At 45.7% G+C, this 19,528-nt stretch overlaps 1 protein-coding gene across 1 annotated transcript in view; it reads left to right on the forward strand.

The window, feature by feature from the left end:
- LOC126094778 (O-acyltransferase like protein-like) overlaps positions 1-19,528 on the forward strand; it is a 38,582-nt gene that overhangs the window by 4,913 nt on the left and 14,141 nt on the right. Inside the window, exons 2-7 of the mRNA XM_049909334.1 lie at positions 3,202-3,344; positions 6,557-6,747; positions 10,201-10,286; positions 11,233-11,414; positions 14,153-14,485; positions 18,386-18,579. Coding sequence (XP_049765291.1) covers positions 3,202-3,344; positions 6,557-6,747; positions 10,201-10,286; positions 11,233-11,414; positions 14,153-14,485; positions 18,386-18,579 — 1,129 coding nt within the window. The remainder of the gene's footprint in view (positions 1-3,201; positions 3,345-6,556; positions 6,748-10,200; positions 10,287-11,232; positions 11,415-14,152; positions 14,486-18,385; positions 18,580-19,528) is intronic.

Here is a 19,528-nt window from a genome sequence, read left to right on the forward strand (position 1 = left end):
TGCACTAGCATAAATTTCGTAAACGTCGGTCATGAATATCCAATTCACGCTATTCTCGTATGACATCCTGAAAGCCACGGATCAAAGCAACCAGGTAGATGCAGTATTTCCCGACTTTCGAAAAGCATTTGACTCAGTGATACACCAATGCTTATAATTAAAAGTACAATCATGTGGGGCCGTGAAACGAAATTTGTGTCTGGACTGAGGAATTCTTTGTGGCGAGAACGTGCGTTCGCAAGTCCGCAACAGGTGCAGAAGTAAATTCATTCGTGCCCCAGGGAAGTGTTGGGATCCTAGCTGTTCAATTTGTACATCAATGGGTTATCAGATAACATCAATAGTAAACTCTGACTTTTCGCAGATGTTGCAGTTATCTATAGTAAGAAAAAAAGCTGCACGAATGTCAAATCACATCTTGATACAATTTAAAAGTGGTGCCAAGTTTTTGCACTTTACGAAACGAGAAAATCTAGTGTCACTTGACTACAATATCAGCGGGTCACAATTTGAATCAGTCAGTTTTGACATACCTGTCTTTAACAATTTGTAGGGATGTTATGTGAAATGTTCATAGCGAATCGTATGCTGCCGTTCCCCAGTTACTTTGACATTTATTTTCTAGGTCTTTCTTCGTAGTGACGTAAATGGCAACCCACTTACATCTGTGACTGTTAAAGGGAAACCTTTCGAATGCAGCAGGGGTAGACGCAGACTAGTTGGTCTTTCGTGTCATTCTCGCAAGTTCCGCATTCACCAGTTTGACTCTCGTCAGAGACCTCTGTGGTTACAGTAAAGGGAAAAAGAGTTTCTTGAAATATTATACCATGCGTCCCTCATATTATTTTAATATATTTTATTGTTGCAGCTAAATCCGCTACATTCCGCTGATGAAGCGTATCGTTCTCACATTCCCGTGGAACCTTCAACATTGAGTAGAAAATTAAGTTATTAAAACGATGATGATGATGTTTGGTTTGTGGGGCGCTCAACTGCGTGGTTATCAGCGCCCGTACAATTACCCAATCTTTGCTCAGTCCAATTTCGCCACTTTCCTGGATGATGATGAAATGATGAGGACAACACAAACACCCAGTCATCTCGAGGCAGGTGAAAATCCCTGACCCCGCCGGGAATCGAACCCGGGACCCCGTGCTCGGTAAGCGAGAACGCTACCGCGAGACCACGAGCGGCGGACAAGTTATTAAAACGAGAAACGATGCACGTAAAGGGAGAACTAGATACTCGGTATACTAGTGGATGCAGAATACGATAAATTTTAAAAATCTGATGAATTATTTACTAAATGTTTTCGTTTGGTCTTCCGAATGAATTTAATTGGCACATATTATACCTTGAAAAGATGTAAATTTCAATGTTTCACAAACTACACTATTGTGTGGAGTAACAGACTTCTACCCCGTCAGATGATGTGTTCTCAGCAGCGCTATTTCACGAAAGCACTGAGATCTTACAACGTTGGCGTCTGGCTGAAACTAGAGTTGTGCTCTACCAAAACTACAGTTCGGTAGTTTTGGTACACTACTTAAATGACGGAGTAAATGATAGGATTGTCGGTAGGATTGGTAGAATATACCGGGTGATCAAAAAGTCAGTATAAATTTGAAAACTGAATAAATCACGGAATAATGTAGACAGAGAGGTACAAATTCACACACATGTGGTTTTATTAGAACCAAAAAAAAAATACAAAAGTTCAAAAACTGTCCGACAGATGGCGCTTCACCTGATCAGAATAGCAATAATTAGCATAACAAAGATGTTCTTTACAGGAAATGCTCAATATGTCCACCATCATTCCACAACAATAGCTGTAGTCGAGGAATAATGTAGTGAACAGCACCGTAAAGCATGTCCGGAGTTATGGTGAGGCATTGGCGTCGGATGTTGTCTTGCAGCATCCCTAGAGATGTCGGTCGATCACGATACACTTGCGACTTCAGGTAACCCCGAAGGCAATAATCTCACGGACTGAGGTCTGGGGATCTGGGAGGCCAAACATGACGAATGTGGCGGCTGAACACACTATCATCACCAAACGACGCGCGCAAGAGATCTTTCACGCGTCTAGCAATATGGGGTGGAGCTCCATCCTGCATAAACATCGTACGTTCCAGCAGGTGTTTATCAGCCAGGCTGGGGATGATGCGATTCTGTACATATCGGCGTACCTCTCACCCGTCAAGGTAGCAGTCACTGACGTTTTGCTGTCCAGCGCCATCTGTCGGACATTTTGTGAACTTTGTTTTTTTTTTTTGTCCTAATAAAAACTCATTCATTCGAAGCATATGTGTCAATTTTTACCTCTCTATCTACATTATTCCGTGGTTTATTAAGTTTTCAAATTTATATTGACTTCTTGATCACCCGGTATATAAGTTATTTTGCAGCCAATAGAATGTAACCTGTACTGACATCAAATGTAATTGCTTTGGTTTCATAAAAGCGTGGACGTTATGCGATCAAATAATTGTTATTACTTATCAATTATAATTTATATTCTGTAAGGATATATTTTACTTAATCGAATGTTCATGATCAAAAGCAGGAGTTTCCTGTTGTTATTGATAAATACAAATGTTATTTAAAAACTGAAACACTTTTATATAGTTTCAACGAAGTATTGAAGCGATATCTGATATATTTTCGTTTTGAATTTTTTTTTTATTTTACATTTTATCGAGGAAATTGTGTTTTCTAGCGCTGTATGATAAATCTACATTGTTTTCTTTATTATTACTACAATATCCCTCTGTTTCATGTACCAAAATCAACAATTTTCGAATAAAGCCTGAATTAAACATTGACAATTTCAGTTTCACTGTAAATGCTGTTTATTTTTAAGTATCAAACAAGAGAATAATGATGTAGAACAAAAATTTTCCACAGCTTACGTGGTCCTTTATAAACCCCGACTTAATTTCTAGACGTTTCACTGCTTCCACTTTTTAGGGACATTTAGTAAGATACCGATCGCAAACGTAAAAAAAAGTTATTGTTATGATGTAACGACAGATAGGTATGCAACACACACGACATACAGGTAACGCGGTCACGACATTAACTGACTAAAGCTACTAGAAAGTAGTATGCGTGGAAGGCGCGAGATGTGACGCCGCTGCACTTCGCGGCTCGTATGCTGCTGGACATAGTCTGAGGTAGAGGTGGCGGGTGTTGCAGTGGTGGACGCGTCCAACCGGCGGCTGGCGCCGGGGGTGCTCTCCGGCAACACAGACCTGCTGGGCGCCTACGACCAGTGCGTGCAGACCAGGGGGCCCGCCTTCAAGGCCCGCTACTGCCTCGCCACGGTGCACCTCTCAGGGGTGAGTCACTTATCTCTACATTTATCTACACTCTGCGCCACCTGAGTGGTGGAGTGTTCTTCTGATGCCACTATCTCCCGCCCCCCCCCCCCCCCCCCGCCCTTTCGTATTACACTCTCTAATAACGCGAGGGACGAATTACTTTTGGTAATGCTTCATATTAACTCTAATTTCTGAGATTTTCTCGAAGCCGTCATTTCGCAACGCGACACGTATGAGGGAAGTAGTGCAGTACTATGTTGCCCGACTTTTCCCATGACGTACTCCCTCGGAATTTCAATAGTAAACCTCTCCGTGATAAGCAACGCCTTTCTAGTAGCGTCTGATACTGGAATTTGTTGGTCATGTCTGTAAAGCTCTCGCGCCGACGAAACGATCCCATAACGAAACGCATCACTCTTCATTGGATGTTGTCTATCTCTTCTCTCAGTCCATCCCGGTGACGGTCCCACACCGATGAGCAGTACTTAAGAATCGTCAGAACAAAGCGTTTTGCATGCCACTTCTTTCGTAAGTGAATTGCATTTTTAACGTTTTTTTGATGAATCGCAGCCTGGTATCTCCTTTTCCTACAATGACTATTCGGAAAGTAAAGTCCGATCGGTCGTGAAATGGAAACCACAGTGAAAATAAAAAATGTTTTGTTTGCGACATCTTCCATCTACTTCTCTACATCGCACCTGCGCCTGCTTAGACATTTATCGTAGCGTTATACAACTTTATCAATATCGTCGTTATAGAAGACAGCCGTCTGTGCTTTCCGACACGTCTCTGCGCCAGTGGTTCATGTAAGCAGAGATGAACTTCAGAGGGAGGCGAGTCCGGGTTGTACGGGGGGCGATCAAACACCTCCCACTGAAAACGCTGCAGGCACGCCCTCAGTGGCCCTGCAGTGTGAGGTCGAGAGTTGGTAGGAAATGCCTGACAGTTGCGTTATTTGGGGTTGCATGATATCAGGCGAAACCTCTCAGCCTGCACTCGTACTTTGTGGGATACGCTTATTGTTTTAGACCTCTTTACGTGTTCACTGTGTGCTCAGAACTGAAAAGAGCGATGTGACGCGATCGACAGGCTTATTAGAGATACTGCCCAGTACGTTTGTGCAAAGCTTGATTGGACTTTCACTGTCGTTTTTCCCCACTTCGCGACCAATCGGACCTTACTTTCCAAATAGCTCTCGTATAATTTGTTTTGTGTGGTCATTCCACTCTAGGGTGTTGTGGATGGTTACACCTAGGTACTTGACAGTGGTTAGTGTTTCCACTGATTTTTCACCAATACTGTAATCGTTGTTGTTATGGTCTTCAGCCCAGAGACTGGTTTGATGCAGCTCTCCATGCTACTCTATCCTGTACAAGCTTCTTCATCTCCCAGTACCTACTGCAACCTACATCCTTCTGAATCTGCTTAGTGTATTCATCTCTTGGTCTCCCTCTTCGATTTTTACCCTCCACGCTGCCCTCCAATACTAAATTGGTGATTCCGTGATGCCTCAGAACATGTCCTACCAACCGATTCCTTCTTCTAGTCAAATTGTGCCACAAATTTCTCTTCTCCCCAATTCTGTTCAGTACTACCTCCTCATTAGTTATGTGACCTACCCATCTACATTCCCTGAACTGAGGTTTATAAGTCTTTTCTGTGCAACTAAGTCTGTTTGTAATTTAGAGGCGTTAACTTGGAAACCTGTAAAGGGAAGTGAGTCAGCATTCACATGCTCGATGGCCACACAGCTTTCTAAGACTTGCACTTCGATATTAGATGAGTAAAGACCCAAAACGCATATTACCGTTAATAAGGATATAGAGGAAGTGGTCAGTTGTTGCAATTTTTCAAGTTCTTTAATCCACAGCTTCGGAGACCAATCACCAGTATAATAAATTAAAAGTACAGTATCTGAACAAAAGTATCCAGACACTTATTAGTGGACGTCAATATGGCGAGTGTCCGGCCTTCGCCTTTACAACAGCCTGAATCCTACTGGGGACACTTTCAGTCAACTGTCTGAAACCTGTGAAGGAATGGCAATCCATTATTACTCAAAAGCCGAAACCATCGAAAGTAGCAATGCTGGTATTTGGAGCGATATCGACATTCTTACCAGCCACGAAGGTGTTCCACTGATTCAGGTGGAGACTACCGGCATGGCAGTCCATTTCAGTAATATTATTGTCCACAAACCATTCCCTCAAAGATGCTGCTTTAGACAGAGTGCATAGTCATGACGATACAATCGTCACTTCTAAACTTTTCCTCTACTGTACACAGTACACCATGCTGTAAAATGTCTTCGTATGCCGGCCAGGGTGGCCGAGCTGTTCTAGGCGCTACAGTCTGGAACCGCGAGACCGCTACGGTCGCAGGTTCGAATCCTGCCTCGGGCATGGATGTGTGTGATGTCCTTAGGTTAGTTAGGATTAAGTAGTTCTAAGTTCTAGGGGACTGATGACCTCAGAAGTTACGTCCCATAGTGCTCAGAGCCATTTGAACCATTTGTCTTCGTATGGTTCCTAATCCAGTTATTCCTTAAGTGCAATAAATGGATCAAATCCTAAGCAAGAAAAACGTCCCTGCCCCGTACACCACTCCTCCGTGTCTCACTGTTTGCACTGCACCTGATATGAGGCATTCACTAAGGCCATACCCTTCCACTGGATTGTCATACGCAATATTGTGATGCATCACTCCAAATCACTTGTTTCCACTCATACATTGCTCACTGGCGTCGCTCTTTACACCGCCTGAAGCGTCACTTTACACTGACTGACCATCACGCACAGCCATTGTGTTAGATGGATCGCTCGTGGCACTTTGAGCTCACGAGTAATTCCTTCCAATGATTTCATGCGATCTTCACAGCCACCATCCGCCATGTTCGCCACTGCCCGTCCGTCAGTACACGAGGTCTGCCTAGTCTTAGTTTAGCTGTTATTTAGACCCACGTTCGAAGTCCATGAGCTCTCCTGACCCATCAATTCTTCTGTTACTGCTTCTCTACTGACAACACAGTAGTCCCCGCCTCCTTTCACATTGGCAGCTCCGATTATCGTTGTATCTAGTGGCGACTTCCTCATTACATCGGATTGTGTATTCCGAGGTAGAGAGTGCTCTCGATGAACGGCTGAGGGTAGTGGGCCGAGTGTTGGAGGTATCGATGAGAACTGCTGTTGCTAGCAGTGTGCTCGGACTGGAGCGCGGTCTACGTGTTGCAGGGTGCGGCTGACGGGCGGCGCCTGCGTTGGGGTACGTGCGTGCCAGCGACGTGCTCGGCGAGCGACGTGTCGGCGCAGCTGATGGTGGCTTTGCCCGCTGCACTGGGTCAGGACGCTAGCGTCCACATCTCGCCGGATGACTGCGCCACCGCCGACGGCATGCCCTTGGAGCCCGCAGACTGGTGCTTCGTGTGAGTACCCCCACCATCACCTGTTCTTCTTCTACTTCCTCAGCGTCTATGTCAAATAAAAGAACTTACTTCAATCTAGCTCGCAGTCACTCACTGATCAGTCTGGCCTGGCAACGGGAGACAGCAAAACGAAAGTTGAAATTTTAAATTTAGCATTTGAGAAATCTTTCCCGCAGGAGGATCGTACAAACATACCGCCGTTTGAGTCTCGTACAGATTCCCGTATGGAGAACATAGTGATAGACATCCCTGGGGTTGTGAAGCAGCTGAATGGGTTGAAATAAATAAATCGCCAGGTCCCGATGCGTTCCAATTCGGTTTTACAGAGACTACTCTACTGCATTGGCTCCTTACTTAGCTTGCATTTATCGCGAATCTCTTGCCCAACGTAAAGTCCTGAGCGACTGGAAAAAAGTGCAGGTGACGCCTGTGTATAAGAAGGGTAGAAGGACGGATCCTCAAAATTACAGACCAATATCCTTAACATCGGTTTGTTGGAGGATTCTCGAACACATTCTCAGTTCGAATATAATGAATTTCCTTGAGACAGAGAAGTTGCTGTCCATGCATCAGCACGGCTTTAGAAAGCATCGGTCCTGCGAAAGGCAACTCGCCCTTTTTTCACATGATATCTTGCGAACCATGGATGAAGGGTATTAGACGGATGCCATATTCCTTGACTTCCGGAAAGCGTTTGACTCGGTGCCCCACTGCAGACTCCTAACTAAGGTACGAGCATATGGGATTGGTTCCCAAGTATTTGAGTGCCTCGAAGACTTCTTAAGTAATAGAACCCAGTACGTTGTCCTCGATGGTGAGTGTTCATCGGAGATGAGGGTATCATCTGGAGTGCCCCAGGGAAGTGAGGTAGGTCCGCTGTTGTTTTCTATTTACATAAATGATCTTTTGGATTGGATGGATAGCAATATGCGGCTGTTTGCTGATGATGCTGTGGTGTACGGGAAGGTGTCATCGTTGAGTGACTGTAGGAGGATGGTTCAAATGGCTCTGAGCACTATGGGACTCAACATCTTAGGTCATAAGTCCCCTAGAACTTAGAACTACTTAAACCTAACTAACCTAAGGACATCACACACACCCATGCCCGAGGCAGGATTCGAACCTGCGACCGTAGCAGTCCCGCGGTACCGGACTGCAGCGCCAGAACCGCTAGACCACCGCGGCCGGCAACTGTAGGAGGATACAAGATGACTTGGACAGGATTTGTGATTGGTGTAAAGAATGGTAGCTAACTCTAAATATAGATAAATGTAAATTAATGCAGATGAATAGGAAAAAGAATCCCGTAATGTTTGAATACTCCATTAGTAGTGTAGCGCTTGACACAGTCACGTCGATTAAATATTTGGGCGTAACATTGCAGAGCGATATGAAGTGGGACAAGCATGTAATGACAGTTGTGGGGAAGGCGGATAGTCGTCTTCGGTTCATTGATAGAATTTTGGGAAGATGTGTTTCATCTGTAAATGAGACCGCTTATAAAACACTAATACGACCTATTCTTGAGTACTGCTCGAGCGTTTGGGATCCCTATCAGGTCGGATTGAGGGAGGAGGTAGACGCAATTCAGGGGCGGGCGCTTGATTTGTTACTGGCAGGTTTGATGATCACGCGAGTGTTACGGAAATGATTCAGGATCTCGGGTGGGAGTCTCTGGAGGAAAGGAGGCGTTCTTTTCGTGAATCGCTACTGAAGAAATTTAGAGAACCATCATTTGAGGCTGACTGCAGTACAATTTTACTGCCGCCAACTTAAACTCGTATTTCGCGGAAAGACCACAAAGATAAGATAAGAGAGACTAGGGTTCGTACATAGGCATATAGGCAGTCATTTTTCCCTCGTTCTGTTTGGGAGTGGAACAGGGAGAGAATATGCTAGTTGTGGTACGAGGTACCCTCCGCCACGCACCGTATGGTGGATTGTGGATTGCAGAGTATGTATGTAGATGTAGCTCTCTCTCTCTCTCTCTCTCTCTCTCTCTCTCTCTCTCTCTCTCTCTCTCTGTCACTGCACTAGTCGCCTTGTTGTGCGAAAAAATGGCCTTTTATGTTTAGAAGATTTTCGAGAGTGCAAAACATTTAGATATTATCACCACAGTCGCCCATAGCTGGCAACATGGTATGAAGCGGTAATCAACAATGTGCTTGTAAGTGAGAAGCTGGACGGAGCCAAATTTGCACAGCGCTCGCTCTGCGTGCATTGTCTAATTGGTGATACCACCGAATATCCATATTTGTGTCGAGAATAAAACGCCATTTGGAATTCGAAATGAATGATAGTGGATCTCATCAGCAGGACGGCGCCTCACACAACCACATCACAGTTGTTAGAACCAGACGAGGGATACTTCTTGCATGGCAAACATTACAGCTACGTGTGGCGGGCTGGGCACTTCGCGTACTATGCCTTACAGACTGCACATCTCCGTGAAAATCATCACTGGTATCTAACGAAGCGCTCGCGAAGGAGATACAAACTTGGAAATGGAAATGAAGTCCCATGGTTCTTGACAGTGCGTAGGGGAACGATGCGGGAGACCGGCACCGCCGTACTAGGCAGAGTCCTAATGGAGGTGGTTTGCCGTTGACTTCCTTCGACCGTAATGGGGATGAATGATGACGCAGCAACACCCACTCATCTCGGGGCAGGTGAAAATTCCTGACCCCTCCGGGAATCGAAACCAGGACCCCGTGCTCGGGAAGCAAGAACGCTACCGCGAGACCACGAACGGCGGACCCCAGGTACAAACATACCTCTCATAATTTCATCTGCCTTATAATGTCCTCACCTTAAACCGAGACCAAGCCTCTCCAACCTGCATTCCCATCCCCAAACTCAGTTACCTGACCTCCCGCACCCCTCCCCCTCCCCCTCCGTCCATTCTACAAACTATGGAAGAGAATTGGCTACTTAAACGTTTTGTTTTATAATCAATACATCCGTGTGTTTGTGAGAGAGGCCAGTGACTCAAGCAGCATTAGGTGTGTTAGGCATATTCAAAAATCCAGCGTATTAGGCTGTGCAAGGGTTAATTTGTTTCATTTTAACAGCAGATTCCTTTAATTTGAACACCCTCAAATCAAATCGACGTCGACGCTGGTAATAATTCCCATTGATCTGACTCAGATAGAGTACAGCATCGAACTGCCAGCGTTATTTTCAACGTGGCCTAAACAAAGAAAGTATACGGAAATCATTAGAGCGATTGGTACCGGGCCACTGCCAGTGTCTTTGCCTCCAACAGAATCTGGGACTGTAACAAGCACCAACAGTAGCGATGGTCTTCCGATGGTACATCACACTCATCTTGGTCTCCAGCAGTATCTAGCATCATCCGATTTTAACGTTCACCTTTTGTCACAATGAAAGTAATATACCTCGCGCTGGCTCTGATTTACTGTCTCTAAACTAGAAATTTATTCTTTGTTACAGGGCGCTGATGGTCATGTTTGGAGTGGCCTTAGTGGGCTCCACTGTCTTCGATGTGTTCTTTTCCGAGAAGGTGGACATTAAGAAAGGTAAGGCTCGCACAACTCATGGAACAATAAACTACTTGTATTGCAGTAATGGCACTGAGTATTTCAAATGCCGCATATAATTACACTGCATGAATGTCAAAGTCAGAATTCTTGTAAAAACAGAAAACTTTAACGTAGTATCATCCAGGATTTCAGAATTAATAGTACATCGGATGTTTACAGATGCGCGAAAATACTGAGTTATGAAACGAGAACACCATAAAGAATGAGAGACTTATGTGTTAGTTTAAATTGAAAGTAACGATAATGAAATGGTTTTAATAGTAATCGGTTATTTTATTTCAGTCCAGCCTGCGCGAACATACAAGTGGTTATGACCGTTTTCTGTCGTTACCGGCCATTTTCAGATCTAGGTTGGTTGATTACAATGTAAAATGCCACAATTCTTGACGCATATTTCTCTACCAAGATTTTTGACTAAAGACGGTATTTTGTGACTACCGAGTTTAGAAGACAATATAAGTGGAGTTGTGAAACAAGAACATTTTCGTCTGGTGGCTGTAAGGATGAATTAAAACTATCCTGAAGCCGAAGGTTGATTTGAACACCCCAGAGATCTGCTAGTGATTTCATAATTTTTGGCGCAGCACAACGTGTTGAATATTTGATGCCGTCGAAGTCCACTTCCGTACACAATATCATAAATCATACACAGGCAGTGTACCAGAATCACCAAAGAATGGAACGTGTGATGCGTCATTGATCGCACGAAGTGGCAACAAAAGTGAATTCGTACTTGAAGTTTCAAGTGATGTGCTAACTGTATGAAAAGTGTTGGACATAGAGGTGAAATTTCTTTTTTTTTTCGTATTTTCCCCACTACTGAACTTTTGCAGTGCCTCACAAGCAATCATTGCAGTCTGACAAACCTCGTGGCGCCTCGCTTGCTTTTCACCGCTAACCTGGCGCTCCCTTGTCTTTGCAGACAGCGCGTGGTTGGCGTTCTCGGTGCGCAAGAACTGGCGCTCCCTGACCCACGTCAGCAACTCAGGACTGACCAGCGTGCACGGCATCAAGTTCCTCAGCATGGCCTGGGTGGTGCTCTTCCACAAGTACGCCGTCATGGCCGACACACCGACCATCAACAGCGATATCGTCGAGGACGGGGTAAGTCGTCACAGATCGCCAAAACAAAGGAGACTCTTCAGCCTTTTGCTCTCTGATCAAATAGTCACGTGCCAGTATTACTTCACGTTCAAAATGCGTGCTACAACCATAACCTACCAGCGGCGATATTCCCACTGTGCATGTGAGAGCTGGACTTGACGTTTAGAGTTTAGATGTAATTATTTTTCTAGGTAATGTTCAGCTTAATCAGACAAACACAGACTTCATTCTCTGTCTCCACTTTCCCTCACAAGCACAACTTGGTCCTTGAAGAGCATTTTAAATCAAATTAAAGCGCCAAATAGTGAGACACGGAGACGTATCCTTCGCAGCACGCGACGACGTCGGGAGAGGCCAGTGTGATATATCTTTATGAGACTGACTCAGCCTGGTATCGCAGTGCTTAAGAAATTAATTTCGTATGCGGAGGACTTGCAAGGCCGCTATTATCCGTGCAGAACCGCTGACTGACTAAAAGATGTACTTTCAAATGCAGTACCTCGTTTCTTGAGTGAAGTGATGCGACCGATGACTGTCGACACCTACAAAAATTTCTAACCAATACCTGACAATAACCCAAATGATCAGCCGGAAATATACTGATTGGGGGAATGGAAAGAAATATGCTAGAACTTGGTTATTTATATGAGAAGGGCGTTCATTTAAGAGTCTACACAGTACATAGAGTTTGAAAGCACACTTCATTATTGTATCAAATTTTATTAGGAAGCTTTCTTCTTGCTGTTAAAATGTCAATAATTTTAAACAAATCAATGTGTTTCGTGTCTTCTCACTGTAACATGGTGCATCAGAGTTCCGTATTGCAGCCATTCTACGAAGCGTCAGTAGGTGTGCGTGCCTGCAATGTCTTTTTCCCTTCGGAACGTTCTTTCGTTGCTGTTCACTTGGGCAGGCGTGACTCATTAACAGCCCCGCCCAGGCGGGTGGTATTAGGCGAAAAATAAAATCATGGCAGATGATAAAACCATACATCAGACACAGTTATTATACTAAAAAGCACTCTCAAGCCACGAGTGGCCTACCGGGACCATCCGACCGCTGTGTCATCCTCATCTTAGGATGCGGATAGGAGGGGCGTGGGGTCAGCACACCGCTCTCCCAGTCGTTATGATGGTATTCTTGACCGAAGCCGCTTCTATTCGGTTGAGTAGCTCCTCAATTGGCATCACGAGGTTGAGTGCTCCACGAAAAATGGCAACAGCGCATGGCGGCTGGATGGTCACCCATCCAAGTGCCGGCCACGCCCGACAGCGCTTAACTTCGGTGACCGCACGGGAACCGGAGTATCCACTGCGGCAAGGCCGTTGCCACAGTTATTATACACGAATATAAAGTACATAACATGAATGAGTGTACTACCTGTCGTAGTTTTTATAGATTGACGATATAATTTGTACTATGATATAGTAACAGTGTCCAATTCATGGTTTTATCACCTGATGTTAGTGATTTTATATTTCGGCTAATATGATGCTGTGAATACTTTTATGAATCTGATGTTGGTCAGTCTACCAAAAATGGTTGTCTAAATAATTTTATCGGCATCTCAAGGTTGTAACATGACATTTTTCAAATACTTAGAGTTGCGCAGCTCCAATACATGAAAATGTATGAATCATAACGATGTCAAAAGAGTCATTTTACATTCACATTACACATTCATGTATAAAATGCCTACATGCTCAACATTTACTTTTTTTAATATTGATGTGAGTTCACAATTCCTATCCACTAACATTTACGTATCACATAGGTAGAAATTCTTCTACTGAAAAGAAAGAGTTGTTAAGGAAAAACTTTTTCAGCTTGTTTTCAGACTTAACTTTACGTCTGGGAGACATTGTGAAACAGTGGACAAGTGATTAAAATTTTTGGTGGCAGAATTGTGCAGCCGTTTTAGCGCTAAAGACAAACTTAATGTGGGATAGTGGATGTCATTTTTCCTCCGGCATTGTAAATGCCTTCGTCATTGTTTTTTTAGAACTATATTCACAACGAACTTCATGAAGCCGCGCGGGATTAGCCGAGAGGTCTGCGGCGCTGCAGTCATGGACTGTGCGGCTGGTCCCGGCGTAGGTTCGAGTCCTCCCTCGGGCATGGGAGTGCGTGTTTGTCCTTAGGATAATTTAGGTTAAATAGTGTGTAAGCTTAGGGACTGATGACCTTAGCAGTTAAGTCCCATAAGATTTCACACACATTTGAACAGCTTCATGAAGGAATAAATGCACTGTGAAGCCTAACTCCTGAAACTGATACCGCCAAGGTGGTCGTGGATGAGCACGACATATTATTCTTACAGCACGTTGTTGAAGTATGGAAACTTTCTTTGCTAAAGATAAATTACCCCAGTACATTATCCCGTGCGTCATTACTGAATAAAAATATGTGAAATATTTTAACTTACTGGTTTGTTTCTCTCCAAGATTTCCGATGGTTGGAAGTGCAAATATGGCTAACTGAGTTGTTTTATGTGTTGAAAGATGTGTTTTCTCCTGTTTAAATTCTCTAAAAAATTTTATTAGTGTTGTACCTGTAGATGTGCGGAACTGAATATGTTGTATTAGGAGTGACTTATGCCCACGTTCACTGTCACCTGATTCTAAGCCACGGAACACTCGCGCAGTTGGACGGACTCGATATCGACCGCAGTGATAGTCCAGTTTTACGGCGGCTCGTAGTGTAGCGAGCGCGCTCTAACGAGCGTCGTCGTGTTGCAGCTCAAGTACGACTGGACGCAGATGCCGGTGTCTAACGGCGGCAGCCTGGCCGTGAACACGTTCTTCGTGGTGAGCGGCATGCTGCTGTCGTTCGTGTTCCTGCGCGACCGCTCGCAGGGCCGGCCCTTCGGCCTGGTCAACTTCTACGTGTACCGCTACATCCGCCTGACGCCCGTCTACGCCGTCGTCATCTGGCTGTACGCGACGCTGTCGCGCCACCTGGGCTCCGGCCCGCTGTGGAGCGGCGTCATGGCCGAGGAGACGCGCCGCTGCCGCGCCTCCTGGTGGCGCAACCTGCTCTACATCAACAACTACCAGCCGCCCGGCGAGGTGGTGAGTCCCCGCTCCGCTTCCTGCCCGCACCTCCTACATCTCACAGCAGTCAGACTGCCAGTGTCTAAACAAAGCACAGTCTAGATCAGTATTTACCGGGTGATCAAAAAGTCAGTATCAATTTGAAAACCGAATAAATCACGGAATAATGTAGATAGAGAGATACAAATTCACACACATGCTTGGAATGAAATGGGGCTTTATTAGAACCAAAAAAATATAAAACTTCAAAAAATATCCGACAGATATCTGATCAGAATAGCAATAATTAGCATAACAAAGTAAGACGATGCAAAGATGATAGTCTTTACAGGAAATGCTCAATATGTCCACCATCATTCCTCAACAATAGCTGTAGTCGAGGAATAATGTGAACAGCACCGTAAAGCATGTCCGGAGTTATGGTGAGGCATTGGCGTCGGATGTTGTCTTTCAGCATCCCTAGAGATGTCGGTCGATCACGATACACTTGCGACTTCAGGTAACGCCAAAGCCAATAATCGCACCGACTGAGGTCTGGGGACATGGGAGGCCAAGCATGACGAAAGTGGCGGCTGAACACACGATCATCACCAAACGACGCGCGCAAGAGATCTTTCATGCGTCTAGCAATACTTTTGTTTTTTTGGTTCTAATAAAACCCATGTCATTCCAAGCGTGAGTGTCAATTTTTACCTCTCTATCTACATTATTCCGTGGTTTATTAAGTTTTCAAATTTATACTGACTTTTGGATCACCCGGTATTTATACGGTCAGTTTCAGCCGAAGTAGGCCATCTTCAGAGCTAAAACACGCATAGTACCCAATTGTCATAACTGAAGTTCAGCTACTCACAGAGATCCAGTATGGATTGTAATTATCCCGTCGCAGCGAAACTTGTTACATAGTCCAATGCTGTAATCCGGCAAAGATCTTCGTTGAAAAACAATAGTTCCAATCTTGGCCACCAGGTGCAAACTTGGCACTGTGAATGCAAGAAAGACGTACAGAAATGTTTCCCTATGTAATGCATTAGGAACGGGACGTGAGCGTAAAAAGTAAATAAGTGAGAAAGGAGTACCGCTGATATTATTACTAACCGCCGCTAACCCTATTTCACCAGCATGATCACCAGCGTTGTCGACAAGTTGCTGTACAGCAACAAATTTGCACCCGGTGGCCAAAATTGTAACTAATTTGCTTCCAGTGTAAATCGGTTCGCCATTAACGCATTAGCATATCTACCAAGATTCACTGCCATACAGTATAATTATAGCCCGCACTGGAACTCTGTAAGTAGCTGCAGTTTAACCACCCAGTACAGTAGCTATTGACGGAATGTGCTATATTACTCTGCACATTTTACATCTCAACATCAACTATAACCCAAGTGTAATATCTTGAGGCAGCCAGAGGCGTCTGCAGAAATTTATCGTAACAACGTATGAAGACGAACATGTAGATTCTGTCTCCCTCGATTCCTGTAAGTCATTTGTCACTGTACCACATGGTCAATTATTAGCTGAGATACAATCATACAGAGTATCTTCACAAGTACTTGACTGGCTCGAGGAATGTATGTTACAATGGATGGTGAGTGCTCAAGAGAAACGAAAGTAACACCACGTGTGTCCCAAGGAAACGTAACAGAGCTTGTAATGTTTTCAGTATACATAAACAACTTATAAGACAAGATCAGAATCATTTTGTCACTGACAATTCTTGTGCGTACAGGAAAATATCATCGTTGGGCGATATGAACGAATCTCAGAAACACTCGGACATAGTTCCCCTTCTTGTAATTTTGGTATTACAGCCTGGCTACTCTGAAAGCCCGCCAGAGAGCGTAGATCTGGACCTCGGCCGCTGTAGTCAATCAGCGTTTAAGTTGATCCCTGACAGCTTTGCATGCCTGCTACAACCTATCGGGTAACGCGATTTTGTAAACGTATCCACGGCAACGCTTCAGTGTTGCCACAGATCTATAGATGGCTATTGTATTCACCTGCAGCCGCGTGAGCTTCGCAGCTGGTAAACTGGCGACGACGCTGCCAGCTGCCAGGGATCTTCTTTTGCTGATTCTACTATATGCAGAGCAATTCCAGCTGCCAGCGCTATCATCAGCTGCTGCAGCGCCTCACACCATTTCAACGGCCATTTAGAGCCAGTGGTTGGCCTACAAGTTTCGTCGCAGCCCTACACAGAGTCCTGTGCTTCGACTGTACAAGCGTACGGTACTGTCAAATGTACTCTGTGACAGTAGTGTCTGAGTTTTAACGAGTAAAACTTGTCTGAAGGAAATACCGAAGTAAATGTATTAGATGTACACTCCTGGAAATTGAAATAAGAACACCGTGAATTCATTGTCCCAGGAAGGGGAAACTTTATTGACACATTCCTGGGGTCAGATACATCACATGATCACACTGACAGAACCACAGGCACATAGACACAGGCAACAGAGCATGCACAATGTCGGCACTAGTACAGTGTATATCCACCTTTCGCAGCAATGCAGGCTGCTATTCTCCCATGGAGACGATCGTAGAGATGCTGGATGTAGTCCTGTGGAACGGCTTGCCATGCCATTTCCACCTGGCGCCTCAGTTGGACCAGCGTTCGTGCTGGACGTGCAGACCGCGTGAGACGACGCTTCATCCAGTCCCAAACATGCTCAATGGGGGACAGATCCGGAGATCTTGCTGGCCAGGGTAGTTGACTTACACCTTCTAGAGCACGTTGGGTGGCACGGGATACATGCGGACGTGCATTGTCCTATTGGAACAGCAAGTTCCCTTGCCGGTCTAGGAATGGTAGAACGATGGGTTCGATGACGGTTTGGATGTACCGTGCACTATTCAGTGTCCCCTCGACGATCACCAGTGGTGTACGGCCAGTGTAGGAGATCGCTCCCCACACCATGATGCCGGGTGTTGGCCCTGTGTGCCTCGGTCGTATGCAGTCCTGATTGTGGCGCTCACCTGCACGGCGCCAAACACGCATACGACCATCATTGACACCAAGGCAGAAGCGACTCTCATCGCTGAAGACGACACGTCTCCATTCGTCCCTCCATTCACTCCTGTCGCGACACCACTGGAGGCGGGCTGCACGATGTTGGGGCGTGAGCGGAAGACGGCCTAACGGTGTGCGGGACCGTATCCCAGCTTCATGGAGACGGTTGCGAATGGTCCTCGCCGATACACCAGGAGCAACAGTGTCCCTAATTTGCTGGGAAGTGGCGGTGCGGTCCCCTACGGCACTGCGTAGGATCCTACGGTCTTGGCGTGCATCCGTGCGTCGCTGCGGTCCGGTCCCACGTCGACGGGCACGTGCACCTTCCGCCGACCACTGGCGACAACATCGATGTACCGTGGAGACCTCACGCCCCACGTGTTGAGCAATTCGGCGGTACGTCCACCCGGCCTCCCGCATGCCCACTATACGCCCTCGCTCAAAGTCCGTCAACTGCACATACGGTTCACGTCCACGCTGTCGCGGCATGCTACCAGTGTTAAAGACTGCGATGGAGCTCCGTATGCCACGGCAAACTGGCTGACACTGACGGCGGCGGTGCACAAATGCTGCGCAGCTAGCGCCATTCGACGGCCAACACCGCGGTCCCTGGTGTGTCCGCTGTGCCGTGCGTGTGATCATTGCTTGTACAGCCCTCTCGCAGTGTCCGGAGCAAGTATGGTGGGTTGACACACCGGTGTCAATGTGTTCTTTTTTCCATTTCCAGGAGTGTATTTCGAGAGGGTATGGATACTGGAAAATTGCAGACTTGCACCACGACTCCTGTAAGGATAGCAGTAAATGGATCTAGACCTTCCTATGTGTAGAAAACCCCAATAAAAGTTGTGTTTTTGTCCTGTCAAGACGATGTCTCCCATTGGTTTGGATCTCCCTGTGTGCTGCAGTGCGTGGTGCAGTCGTGGTACCTGTCGGCGGACACGCAGCTCTACTGGCTGAGCCCGCTGGTGCTGTACCCCATGTTCCGGTGGCCGCGCGTCGCACGCGGCCTGCTGGGAGGTCTGCTGCTCGTGCCCCTCATCGTCGCCTTCTGCCTCACCTACATCCTCAAGTTCCCCTGGGCTGACGTCCGCAGTCTCGAGTGAGTATACCCTCTCTCACTCAACTCTCGCTCATAAACTTACTTTCCTCTTTCGTCGAAGATCAACTTCAATGTTGGGCAGATGTAACAGCTATACGAACGCTTTCGAGGAATGCGAATCTCACAGACGGAAGATTATTCCACCATTAAAGCTTTAGGTCTTAAATGCAGTGACTCCTACACCGGGAACTGGCTTACTAGTGGGGAAACAGACTATTTACTCGTATATACAGATATCGGCTAAGAGAGAAGCAGAAAAATACCTCGTATACAGACTTATTCTTAGCTCGTATCGGCTATTTCACTTTTTGTTTTCGTTCGTTCCTATTTGTGGACGGTGACGACGCACTGTACTGGTCTCTCCTTTCTCTCTCCCGAATTCCTCATATAATTTTAATTAATATTGTTTTTATACTGGTTGCTGGTTAGGAGGAAAGTTAGTTATTAGTATTTTATTAATGATCTCATTCATAAGCAGCCATATCACAGTCATCACAGTCGCTCAAGACAGTTATAAGTAAGCTTTACTTGTTTAATCAGAATCCGACGATGACTCTCCTTGTCCGCAGTCTCGATGATTCGAAGCGATCTGCAATCCTGTGTAAATAAAATGTCTTGCTTTTTCTTGCGTTGCGTAGTCAGTCGGGAAATCTCAGATCAAGCGGAAAGTTTGCTTTGATAGAGTTTAACTATCCGATGAAATAATGGAGCTCTGGGATCTAACAATTGCAAAAAATGGTCCAAATGGCTCTGAGCACTATGGGACTCAACATCTTAGGTCATAAGTCCCCTAGAACTTAGAACTACTTAAACCTAACTAACCTAAGGACATCACACACACCCATGCCCGAGGCAGGATTCGAACCTGCGACCGTAGCAGTCCCGCGGTTCCGGACTGCAGCGCCAGAACCGCTAGACCACCGCGGCCGGCTAATAATTGCAGGTTCGT

Source organism: Schistocerca cancellata, chromosome 8, assembly GCF_023864275.1.
Source record: "Schistocerca cancellata isolate TAMUIC-IGC-003103 chromosome 8, iqSchCanc2.1, whole genome shotgun sequence".
NCBI classification, from domain to species: domain Eukaryota; kingdom Metazoa; phylum Arthropoda; class Insecta; order Orthoptera; family Acrididae; genus Schistocerca; species Schistocerca cancellata.